Source organism: Schistocerca gregaria, chromosome 3, assembly GCF_023897955.1.
Source record: "Schistocerca gregaria isolate iqSchGreg1 chromosome 3, iqSchGreg1.2, whole genome shotgun sequence".
Lineage (NCBI taxonomy): Eukaryota > Metazoa > Arthropoda > Insecta > Orthoptera > Acrididae > Schistocerca > Schistocerca gregaria.
The window spans coordinates 486,126,497-486,140,032 of record NC_064922.1 but is presented as its reverse complement, the minus strand read 5'-3'; the positions used below and the strand labels follow the sequence as shown (position 1 = coordinate 486,140,032).

At 43.5% G+C, this 13,536-nt stretch overlaps 1 protein-coding gene across 1 annotated transcript in view; it reads left to right on the top strand.

Annotated features, from left to right (window-relative positions):
* The first annotated feature begins 212 nt into the window (after positions 1-212).
* The window catches only part of LOC126355965 (uncharacterized), a 32,428-nt gene continuing 19,104 nt past the window's right edge, over positions 213-13,536 (top strand). Inside the window, exon 1 of the mRNA XM_050006571.1 lies at positions 213-299. Coding sequence (XP_049862528.1) covers positions 261-299 — 39 coding nt within the window. The 5' untranslated portion in view covers positions 213-260. The remainder of the gene's footprint in view (positions 300-13,536) is intronic.

Genomic DNA, 13,536 nt, shown 5'->3' with positions numbered 1-13,536 from the left:
GAACACGAGTTATCTTAATACAAAGATTTTAGCAGAGTTAAATGAATACAATTAATTTATATCAGTCTATGCTCTCTTCAGTATAGAGATAAGCCCGACTGTCAACACATCTGACACCTGCGTCGAAGACTGCAACTAAATTGATAACAGTACTTGAGTTGTTGTTTGCGCCCGCCTTTTATCTGTTAACTGGCTTCCTCAGAATCTCAGTAGTTACGTGTGAGGCTCAGGAACATAACGTGTTGCACTGTGCTGTAATAATGGAACGACAAAAGTTTGTTCGACTAGAAGTTTTTGCCGTAAGTTATATTGAGTTATCTACGTTAATGTGCTTGACCCAGTATTTGAGTCAGTGAGTATGCGTGGGAGAAGGTTCGATGCATTAGTAGTAGTAGTAGTAATTCTGTCAGGCCGCATGTCACTTTAACAAAGATACTGAACATGTCAAGATATTACAATTTCATGACAAGAAAAAAAGGCATATACAGATATTTACATACCCACAGGACAAAGATAGGAAAGACAGAAGGTCGAGTCCATATAGTGGAAATTTGCCTGAAGTAATTTTGGCAAACTACGAAAAACATGAATTAGAATAGCCAGATGAAGACTGGAACTTCCATCCTTCCGAATACAGGTCGGCCTATTTAAAACAGCGTAACATTCAGTACCCTCTCATTACTTACGTGGTCTACCCACCTAATCTTCAGCATTATTCCGTAGTATCACATTTCTAAAGCTTCTGTTGTCTTCTTGCCTAAACTGTTTATCGTGCATGTTTCTCTTTGATAAATCCCTAAACTCAACACAAATACTTTCAGAACAGTCTTCCTAACAACGCAATCTATATTCAGTGTTAACAAATTCCTCTTCTGCTAAAACGTTTTATTTGCTATTGCCAGTCTACATTTTCTAAGCTCTCTAGTTCGACGTCATCATCTGTTTTGCTATCCAAATAATAAAACTCGTCTACTGCTTTAAGTGTCTCGTTTCCTAATCTAATTACTTCAACATGACTTGATTCAATTCGACTTGTTTTGCTTTTGTTGACGTTCGTCTTATATCCTCGTTTCAAGACCTTGTCCAGTCTTTTCAGTTGCTCTTCCAAGTCTTTTGCTATCTCTGACAGAACTACAATATCATCGGAAAACATTAACTTTAATTCTTACATCAGATTTTACTTTGGTCTCCTTTACTATTTGCTTAGTGTATAGTTTCAGTAACATCGGAGACAGGCTAAAACCCTGGCTCCCTTCTCAATCACTGCTTCCCTCTCATTTCCCTCGACCCTTTCAACTGCGATCTAGTTTTTTTACAAGTTGTAAACAGCCTTTCACGCCCAGTATTTTACCCCTCCTAACTGAAGAATTTCATAGACGGTAATCCAGTCAACACTGTCAAATGCTTTCTCTAAGTATACAAATGCTATAGACATAGGTTCGTCTTTCCTTAATCTATCTCCTAAAAAATTGTAACTTATTTCTGAAAAATATCGACGGATGTATACCAATGCCTTGTTGATGCGGCCGATGTTCATTGGTGGATTCTTGTCGTTGCGATCTCAAGTAATTCAGATATAAAATAATTTTTTGTAATGCTTGGACGGTTGTCTCGTAGTATTCCAGCTGTGTTCCTACTGAAGATAGTTGTGCCTTGTGATTCAACCTCTTTGATCCCTAATCAGTTTGAAGTCGCCCTAAGGTTGTTTTCTTGTGCGTGACTTGAAAGATATTCCCTTGTCAGTTTTATAAATAAGCGAGAGCTAATACCCGTATTTTATTTCCTCAATTTGTTATAATTGGAAATATCGCAGCCATGTGTTATATTCTACTAAATACAGTAAGTGCGCATGGAGAAAGGTTACTCTCTGTATTCAATTAAAATTACGCTAGATGTGATCTTTGATAGGATGCCGCAGTGCGGAAAGTTTCATTCACCATTTCATTTTGACCATACCCTTTGGACTATGGCTCAGCGTGATCCCTAGACGTTAACTCTCTTCGTGGCTGTAGCTAGGTTTAGTCCATGAATTAGGTTTGCTCCAGTTTTTCTCCAGTTGCATCTTCAAACTTCTTTATAATTCGTTTGATTGTGTCAACGTATTCCCTGGAATTGACGATCAAACTCACGTCATCTGCATAAGCTTGGCAAACTGTTCTTATGTTATTATGTTAAGTGTCTCAAGACTTTCAGGGAACTATGGAATTTTTTCAATAAATGTTCTACTGCTCTGGCGAGCAGCGACATTGTTTGGTCGGCACTGAAGCTGTCAGCTTCCCATTAATCTTCAGCCTCTATCCTATTTCAGCTATGCATTTTTAGCAGCTTTGTAAGCGGTTCACTAAAACCTATTTTACCCATAGTTTGAAATAAAACCTGGTGATAAACCCTGCCAAATCCTTTCTTAAAATCTAGAAAAGCTGTTGCTATTGTTGTCATGCACATTCAACCTCGTTTTGTATATCCATGTTAAATGTACTATACCTCTGTATTTGTCTAGAATATTTGCCATTGGCCATCTTGTAATGGGTTCGTTTGGTACGGTCCAATTACTTTACCTGTTACTTGCTTTACTCTGTTGTTTATAACGTTTGTTAAATTTTTTAAGTCGGCGTTGAGCAACGTAAGAGGACGGAAATGTTCCTCCTATTACTCTGGGCAGTCTTTCATATGATAATGATTCCCTCGTAAATTGCCGGAGGAAGATGATATTTACTAAGATTTCATCGTACATTTCGGTGAGTTCCTCAACTACCATATCCAAAAACTGTTCACCGAGCGAGGTGGCCCAGTAGTTAGCACAATGAACTTGCATTCGGAAGGAAAACCGGCCCGAGCGGCCGAGCGGTTCTAGGCGCTTCATTCTGGAATCGTGCGACCTCTACGATCGCATGTTCGAATCCTGCCTCGGGCATAGATGTGTGTGATGTCTTTATGTTAGTTAGGTTTAAGTAGTTCTACGTTCTAGGGGACTGATGACCTCCATTGTTAAATCCCATAGTGCTCAGAGCCGTTTGAACCATTTTTGAACCATTCGGGAGGACAACGGTTCAAACACGCGTCCAGCCCTCCAGATTTAGGTTTTCCGTGATTTCTCTAAGTCGCTCAAGACAAATTCCGCGATTGTTCCTTTAAAAGGGCACAGCTGATATCCTTCCTCATCCATGACACAATCCGAGATTGTGCTCCGTCTCTCATAACCTAGGTGTCCACAGGACATTAAACTTAGTCTTCCTTCCTTCCTTCTAAAACTGTTCAAAACATTCGATAGGCAATCGTTATAATCCAGCAGCTTCCCTCTTCGGAGCGTTTATGATGATACGTTTGACATCCTGATTTGTTATCCTAGCGATTAGTCCATCCTTATCTTTTGATTCAGAACTTGAAGTGATACTGTTCAAAAAGTAATCTGTCGATGTCTCTTCTACATTCGATGCTGAGTAGAGATCCTTATAATATTTCACAACGTATTCCTTGATCGTGCTTTGTTGAAAATATTCATTTCCACCATAATCTAGAAGCTTAGGTATCAATTTTTGCTTGATCCTTTTGGTTTCTCTTATTATGTGATAGACGGATGCAATTTCATGATTGATGTCATTGATATCTGGAGCCCGTACTTTAATAACAGGTAAACTTTCGCGAACTGCTGCTGTTATTTGATATTTAATAACTTTTTTTAAGGGGGGCGGCGTAGAGCATCGCACACTTCTTGTCAAATTGTTAAGTAAGATTTCGACACTATTTATCCTTCAGTATGATTTTTTCTGTGCAAACTGGATGATACATTTCTTTATTTGCGTCTTTGCCCAGTCCGTCCACTGTAACACTCTTTGTCGATGCCTGTTCGTCTATCGAAACATATGCTCCCAAATGTCTTGAATTTCCTGCCTTAAGATATTATCGCCATGTAGCGACACACTCAACTGCCGTACGCCACGCCCTAGAAAATTTTGTGTCTGGTGTACGTAACGGTTACATGACAAGTGCAATGGTCGGTAAAGATGAGCGGTCTCAGAATCTCGTAGATTATTTAACATAGCTTTGGAGAAGTAAATTCTGTCTAGTCTGCTGGCAGACTGGCTACTGACGTACGTGTAGCATGTAACATTAAGGTCTGTGTACATCCAGGTGCCTTAAAGCTGTAAGCCATCTGTTAAAGTTTTTAACTCTGGGCAGGATTTATAGCTCATGATTTGATCTTATTTCCTTATCACTTAATAGAAGTCTCCGACTGTTACACTATGTGATCAAACATATCCGGACACTTGGTTGAAAATTACAAGTTCGTGGTTCACTCTATCGGTAATGCTGGAATTCAACGTGGTGTTGACCACCCTTATCCTTCATGGCAGCTTCCACTCTCGCAGGCATTCGTTCAGTCAGGTACTGGAATGTTTCTTGGGGAATGGCAGCCCATTCTTCACGGAGTGCTGTACTTACGAGAGGTATCGATGGCGGTCGGTGAGGCGTTCCAAAACATCCCAAAGGTGTTCTATAGGATTCAGGTCAGGACTCTATGGAGGCCAGTCCATTACAGCGATGTTATAGCCTTGTAACCACTCCGCCACAGGCCGCGCATTATCAACAGGTGCTCGATTGTGTTGAAAGATGCAGCCGCCATCCCCGAATTGCTCTTCAACAATAGGATGCAAGAAGATGCTTAGAACATCAGTGTAGGACTGTACTGTGATAGTGCCACACAAAACAACAATGGATGCAAGCCCCCTCCATGAAAACAGGACCACGCCATAACACCACCGCCTCCGAATTTTACTGTTAGTACTACACACGTTGGCAGACGACGTACACAGGGCATTCACTGTACCCACACCCAGCCATCGGATCGCCACATCGTGTACCTTGATTCGTCACTCCACACAACGTTTCTTCACTGTTGAATCGTCCAATGTTTACTCTCCTTACACTAAGTGAGATGTCGTTTGGCGTTTACCGGCGTGTTGTGTGGCTTATGAGCAGCCGCTCGACCATGAAATCCAAGTTTTCACACGTCCTGCCTAACTATCGTAGTACTTCAAAAATGGTTCAAATGTCTCTAAGGAGTATGGAATTTAACATCTGAGATAGTCAGTCCCCTAGACTTAAAACTATTAAACCTAACGACATCACACACATCCATGCCCGAGGCAGGATCCGAACCTGCTACCGTAGCAGCAGCGTGGTTCCGGACTGAAGCACCTAGAACCGCTCGGCCACCTCGGCCGCCGTGTCATAGTACTTGCAATGGATCCTGATGCAGTCTGGAATTCCTGTGTGACAGATGTCTGCCTGCTACACATTACGACCCTCTTCAACTGTCGGCGGTCTCTATCAGTCAACAGACGATGTCGGCCTCTACGCTTTTGTGCTCTACATGTCCCTTCACGTTTCCAATTCACAATTACATCGGAAACTGTGGACCTAGGGATGTTTAGGAGTGTGAAAATCTCGGGTACAGGTGTGTGGAACAAGTGACACTCAATGCCTGACCACGTTCGAAGTCTGTGAGTTCCGCAGATTACGCCATACTGCTCTCTCACGATGTCTAATGACTACTGAGGTCGCTGATATGGAGCAGCACAATCAACCTAATATGAAAAAAGTAGGTTTAGGGAAGTGTCCGGATACTTTTGAACACATAGTATATATGTCGACATACATCAGTAAAGACTCTGATTTCGTGACGAAGTAACTCACTTCTCTCTCTTCTACCATCTGTACTCGTTGGGGCACATATGGTGAGAAGGCGCACATCCCCATGGCAGGGCAGCAATGCCTCTTCCTGACTCTACGTACGCTTGAACCACACATTGTATACCAACCTTTCTGTAAAGACTCGGCGTTCCAGATACTTCACCAATACTGAGTATCTCATCAAATCCAAATATGTCAGAAATATTTCGTGCTATCACTTCTTGGCTAAGAACTACGTCTACATCCATAGAATATAAACAAAGGGTTACCCATTTCAATTTTACGTCTGACTGAATTCGATTGATGTTGACAGTCGCTGTTTCCATTAAAAACTTATTTTTCAGTTTTGATTTTCCTTGTTATGCCCGAATTTAATTTCTGAACCAGAGTCATTCCCAGTATGTTCACTTTCTGTTCCTCCATTCTCGTCATCTTCGTATTCTCTTTCCGCATTTTTCCTACTTTTTCTACTTGTCACATTTCGACTGTATTTGACTTTCTCGCGTGGTATCTTCGCAACAACTTGAGGTTCTGTAGCCTTCTGGTTGTTGTTCCTTACCTCCGCGCAATTTCCCGAGAGTTTTTTGTATTCTGTGGCAAACTATACTTCCCTGTTTACATGTTTCAGTAGCTGCTTGGGTTTCTCTCAGCTGTTCTTGTGTTATTTCCTGATGTGTTGTTTCCTGCATTGGTTGATGTTAACAATCCTGCTGTGGACGGCTCAAGGGGCTCCCCATGTATGATTGTTGGGATTGGGGAACAACCGTTTCCTCATGATTCCCCGTTCCCATCGCGGATCAACCCTGTATCCATGTAATGTTGTCGGACTTCTGTTTCCTAGGTATCTGTGCCGATTCTGGGTACCATCGATTCTACAGTTCGTTGGTAGATTTGTGGAGTTTTGTGGCACCAGGTGTGTACACACAATTCATGTAATTCGCTGTAGATAACTGACCGAGCGAGGTGGCGCCGTGGTCAGCACATTGGACTCGTATTCCGGAGGATGACGGTTCTAACACGCGTCCGGCCATCCTGTTTTAGGTTTTCTATGATTTCCCTAAATCGCTCCAGTCAAATCTCGGCATGGCCCCTTTGAAATAGCATGGCCGAATACCTCCCCCATCCTTCCCTAATCCGATGGGACCAATAACCTCGCTGTTTGGTCCCCTTTCCCAAACCAACCAACCGACTAACCGCAATGATAGCGCTCGATAGCGGCGCAGACGGAACTATCGGATTCACATCAGGCGAATGACATTAAAGTAATTTCACTATCATACTCCTCGACCACTGTAGCATAATTCTGACTTCGAGACACGGACAGTTATACAGTTGAAAGATGACGTCGGTGTCAGGACAGACCTCAACTATGAAGGGATGCAGGTGGCCTGCAGCTGACATGGTGTTTTCTATAACTACCACAGGTCCCTTCTAGCGAAGGAGAATGTTTCCCATACCTTAATACTACCTCCACCAGCCTGCTTCCGTGGCGCGGTGCACGTTTCGAGAAGACGTTAGCCTGTATAACGGAGCTTGAGAAGACGACCATCGACCTGGTGAGGCAAAAACGTGATTCGTCCAACGAGCCGACACGTTTCCAGTAACACAATGTCCGATCTCAATGATCCCGTGTCCACTGGAGCCGTAACTAACGAAGCCGTTGAACCAACTTGTGAACCCGCAGCGTCGTCTGCTGCAGAGCCCCTTGTTCAACAGTGTGCGCTGAATGCTGAGCTCTGAAATACATGTGTGCCCAATAGCACTGCGCTCTTTCGCCAGTGGTTCTACAGATCGCCGTCTATCCTACATTACACAGCAGACAAGCCTCCAAACCCCACACTCTGTGAAGAGCAGTGGACGTCTAACCACTAAACTTCTAATGGTAACATCACTGCCCTTCTACCACTTTCCGTAGACGCTCAAGACAGGAACACGTGAGCATTCGACCAGCATCGCCGTTTTAGAGATATTCGTTCACAGATTCTGCGTAGTAAAAATCTGTCCTTTGGCCAAGTCGCTTATTTCAGTGGATTTCTCCATTTGCAGCGCTTATCTTTGCTAAGGTAATTCCCCATCCGTCTTTGTTCCACTCAAATGGCTTTCTGTTGAGTCACGTGCCGACAACGCCGCCAGGTGGCATCCAGCCTTTGCAGTGGCCAGTGGTCATAACGTTTTGGCTGGTAAGTGCATGTCAACGGTACTGACAGAATCATCACGATGACGGAATTCAAATTTGCCCTGGGTTTCAGCAATATTCTGTCTACCGCAACAGAACCGTGCAATTTAGCAAAAACAAACTATTTCTCACTATTTATTAGAATGAACTCAGTATTAGCACCATGCAGCCAGTCATGAATTTCCAAAGCCGTATTTTGTACATGACTTGTATTCTTATCAAAGTACTTCTCCCGGTCGAATAGATAAATATGATTTATAGTTACGAAGCGGTACCTCTGCTTCATGAGCAATGCACAGAGAAGATGAACAAAAAGTGCCACCACTTACAAGTTAGGTGGCTGCACAAGGAACGCTGTGTACACGTATAGTAACACTGCTTACGTAACCAGGTCGCTACATCAGGCACCGCACCGCACGTCAACACAGGCTCAGCAATGGGCCGCGAGTGAGACACCTCGGCTATCAGTGGCCACTCTGCTGACCAATCCAAACTTTCATACGCCGCTCAGTGTCTACATCTCTCAATGCTCTCACATTGATAACCGCAGCATGGCAATGAGAATACATGAAATTAGGATCAGTGTCATTATCGTCGTTCTCACCCATCAGCGCTAGGGATACTGGTTTAATTTTTATATTGTCTGTTCCAACAGACATGCATGCCTGAAAGAACAGACACAGTAAAAATTAAATAAAATACTACAAAAGTTTTATTATTATTCTCATTATAAATTTCTTGTGTTACAGTTTTACCAAACGCCAAGTCTGTGTTATCTACACCGGCCGGAGGGACCGAGTGGTTCTAGGCGCTACAATCTGGAACCGCGCGACCGCTACGGTCGCAGGTTCGAATCCTGCCTCGGGCATGGATGTGTGTGGTGTCTTTACTTTAGTTAGGTTTAATTAGTTCTACGTTATAGGGGCTGTTGACCACAGAAGTTAAGTCCGCTAGTGCACAGAGCCATTTTTTGTTTTATCTACGTAAATCTTCACGATATAGAATGTAACATGCGTTTAAACAGATTACTAAAACAAAAGTTAAAATGCAATTCGCCTTGGGCAGCTCATTGTAGAATCTCATTCCTTGGTAGAAAATGCTGTCTCTACCAATCGGCACTCGCACGGGAAATGGACCACATTCCAAATTGCAAATGAAGGAAGAAAGATTGTTGTTTAACGTACGGTGGACAACGAGGCCATTAGTGACGGACCACAAGCTCTGATTGTTTCAAGGATATGGAAGGATATCGGCCGTGTCCTTCCGGAATTTCCCGGAAGTTATTTAGGCAAATGAAGGAAAACCTAAATCAGGATGGTCAAATGCGGATTGTAACCGCCTTCCCCCCGAATGTGAGTCCAGTGTGCAAACCACTGCACCACCTCGCTCGGTGAAAATTAAAATGCTTCTTTATCCGTCTGGAAACGCCGTAGCTCCTGTTGGAAAAAGGTTGCATGATATAATGATTTGATCTCACATTTCTTTTGTTCCAATATTTTTGTGTAGCTTCTTCTTGTTTTCTATGCGAAACAATCACTGCTACTTTATGCGGTGTATCTGCTTGTTCTGCATTTCCTCCATCAGGTCCTCTGTGATATTCACCGTTCAACCATTTTCCAGTATGCAGTATTTGCACATATGCTGTATACGCTGAGGTGAAACAAAGTCATGCGATATCGACATGCGCACATACGCATGGCGGTAGTACCGCGTACGCGAGGTAAAAAACGGCAATGTAGTGGTGAAGCTGTCATGTGTTGATTCATGTGAAAAGGTTTCCAACGTGATTGGGACCGCACGACGGGAATTAATAGACTTTCAACGCCGAACGGTAGTTGGAGCTAGACGCATGGGACATTCCATTTCGGAAATCGTTAGGGAATTCAATATTCAGAGTTCCACAGTGGCAAGAGTGTGCCGAGAATTCAACACTTGAGACAATACCTTTCACCACGTGCAACGCAGTGTCCGACTTCACTTAACGACCAATAGCAACGGAATTTGCGTAGAGTTATCAGTGCTAACAAAAAAGCTGCACTACGTGAAATAACCGCAGAAAAAAGAAGTGGGGCCTACGATGAACGTGTCCGTTAGGACAATGCGGAGACCAATCGGTGTGGCCGTGCGGTTCTTGGCGCTTCAGTCTGGAACCGCGTGACCACTACGGTCGCAGGTTCGAATCCTGCCTCGGGCATGGATGTCTGTGATGTCCTTGGGTTGGTTAGGTTTAAGTAGTTCTAAGTTCTATGGGACTGATGACCACAGATGTTAAGTCCCATAGTGCTCAGAGTCATTTCAACCAATTTTTTTGTCAATGCGGAGAAATTTGGTGTTAATGGGCTACGTCAGTAGACGACCGATGTTAGCGCCTTTGTTAACAGCACGACATCGCCTGCTGCACCTCTCCTGAGCTCATGACCATATCAGTTGGACCCTATAAGACTGGAGAACCGTGGTCTCCTAGGATGAGTTCCGATTTCAGCTGGTTAGAGCTGATGGTAGGATTCGAGTGTGGCGCTGATCCCACGAAGCCATGGATAAAAGTTGTTAAGCAGGCACCGTACAAGCTGGTAATGGCTCCACAATGGTGTGAGCTGTGTTCACATGGAATGATCAGGTCTTTGACTGAGAGTGATTATACTCGGAGACCATCTGCAGTTATTAACGCACTTCATGTACCCAAAAAACGATGGAATTTTTATGGGTCACAAAGCGCCATGCCAGAACATAATGGCCACTCAGATCGCCCGACGTGGCTCTCATCGAATATTTACGCGGCATAATCAAGAAGTCAGTTCGTGCACAAAATCCTGTACCGACAACACTTTCGCACTTATGGACGGCTATAGAGGCGCAAGGCTCAGTTTTTCTACACGGGACTTCCAACTTGTTGAGTACATGCTCATTGCGTTGCATCAGTATGGCAGACAAAAGGAGGTCCGGAACGATATCAGGAGGCATGCCATGACGTCTGTCACCTCAGTATATTCGTCATTTTCTGACCTTCACTGCTGAACTCGATAGGAAGTTTGTGTAACTTTGTTTCGCTGATTACCCGTCGGCTCATCTACGATTAAGATTTTATCATCGTGAGATCATGAGAAGATTAACTTTAACGTAGAGATAATAAGAATTGAAATCAAATTAACTTTTTGAGGGTTCTATCCAATCTGTGACTCTGTCTTCCGTATCGCGAACATATTTTCTGCTTCTAAGCTATGTAACTTTCGCCATATGTACACTTGCCAGTAGGAAATGCAGAGGTGGAAAATCGCACTCAATGCGGAACAGAACATTTGAGAATGAAGTGCAACACGTAATTTTTCCGGATAACATTGAAAGCACAAGGAAGAAAAGTGACTTCTTGAAATATAGCTCTTCAGTCCGGAACCCCGCAGCTGCTGTGGTCGTAGGTTCGAATCCTGCCTCGGGCTTGGATGTGTGTGATGTCCTTAGGTTAGTTAGGTTTAAGTAGTTCTAAGTCTAGGGGACTGATAACTTCAGATGTTAAGTCCAAACAGTGCTTAGAGCCATTTGAACCATTTGAAATATTGCTCACAATTTTGTAGCTGAATGATCAATCCGTTTGCAAAGGGCAAAGATTAACTTCTATGTTAGACTGTAAATACTGGGATTATATTTCTGAAAAAGCTTCTATAGTTAATTAGTTAATGCTTGAGTGATAGTAACAAATGAAATGCTTTATGATTTTTCGAAACGGAGTATTGCTTTATCCTGACCTGTATCGCTGTAATGATATTACAATTATTCAAATGGTTCAAGTGGCTCTGATTCCTATGGGACTTATCATCTGAGGCCATCAGTCCCGTAGAACTTACAACTACTTAAACATTACTAACCTAAGTACATCACGCACACCCATGCCCGAGGCAGGATTCGAACCTACGACCGTAGCGGTCGTGCGGTTCCAGACTGAAGCGCCTAGAACCGCTCGGCCACACCGGCGGGCTATTATAATTATTCTGTAACAGACAACGGCGGTACACGGTTCAAACTGAGATACCCGACCACATCACTTTGAGTCCAACCTTTTTGTTCATGGGCGATGTTTCATCGTCAACGGGCTATTCGTGACAGTGCCATTGTTCTTGTGGAAGTAAAGAATTTGACAGTGTTGGAGGCTGTAGCATGGTAATACCTTCCTGATTACACTATGAAAAGACGAATATTGCAGATAAAAAGTCGGATTGTGGGAACTTGAAGCTGACGGGCAACGACACCAGAACACGATATGGAACTTGTGAATACACCACTGCAGAAACTTTTTAACACGGTGCAGTTGAACCATACTTTTGCGTTTCCGAGGTCGGTCGACACAGTTCAGACCGAATTTCAGAAGTCTTCACTATAGAGCAAATGTGCGGCTGCCAATGTGAAGTTCTATGATGATTATAGACTCTACCGATTAACATTTTCTGAGTGAAATATACATCACGACTGGGCAGATGTAATATTTCCTGACGAATCAATGTTTTCCACAGAGAATGAAATGTCCATCACATGTACCTAGGCCGCAGGCTGTCTGTTTCGACCCCCAGTACCCCCGTGTTACATATCTCAGTGGCCGTTGTCTGTGATACCTTCGGGCTGGATTAGTTCAAGTGCAGCTGGTTATTATACTCACGTAATTGGTAATGTTATACTTCCATCTGTTCCCTAACTACACTTCTTGACAAAAAAGGTAAAACAACGAGAAGCGAAGAAAGAAAAGAACTGAAACTTCATGGACTGAGAGGGTATGTTATGTTATACCAGTGATTACAAAATCGAAACAAAATTACAAAGAGCTTGGCCGTATGAGAACAATTATCATTATGACGATGCACCACCTCAGTCCTGGATGCATGCACTGATTCAGTTGGGAAGGGTGTCATAAAGCTACTTCATCGCCCTGAGGCAAGCTGGCCCGCTCACAACTGTTGTAACTGGTTCCTGATGTCTGGATACCGGCACTGATGTCCGAATTGGTCTCACACATGCTATGTCGGTAACATTTCTGGCGATCTTGCTAGTGACAAGCTTAGTACCTCGGCTTCACACAGATGATTCATGGAGACACATGCTGTATGTGGATGAACATTATCCTGTTGAAAAATGACACCACCATACTGTCACGTGAGAGGTAACACGTCAGGATGCAGGATATCTGTGACGTATTGTTTTTCCATCAGAGTTCCCTCGGTCACTACCAACCGTGACCTGAAGTAATACCCGCTCTGCCTCTTCAAAACATTGGAAGGACGAGATTTTTCCCCAGGTCACCGTCATACCCGTCGACGATGGTCATCGGATTATCACAGAACCGCAATTCATTGATGAACACAGTGCGATGTCATTCTTGAGAAGTCCATGGTTCTCAGTCGCGACACCACTCTACAAGCATTTCTTTGCGTTGTGGACTTAACGTCGACCTATGCATTTCGCGGTAGGCTGCTGCTAGTTTCTGACCAATGTTTCAAGCTAACACAGTATGTTCCAGGGAGTTCATAACTTGGTTCTGGGATGGCAGGTGCACACGTGAAGAGCTTATGTTTTGCTTCTACATCTACATCTACATAAATACTCCGAATCCACCATACGGTGCGTGGCAGAGCGTACCTTGTACCACAACTAGCATCTCCTCTCCCTGTTCCACTCCCAAAGAG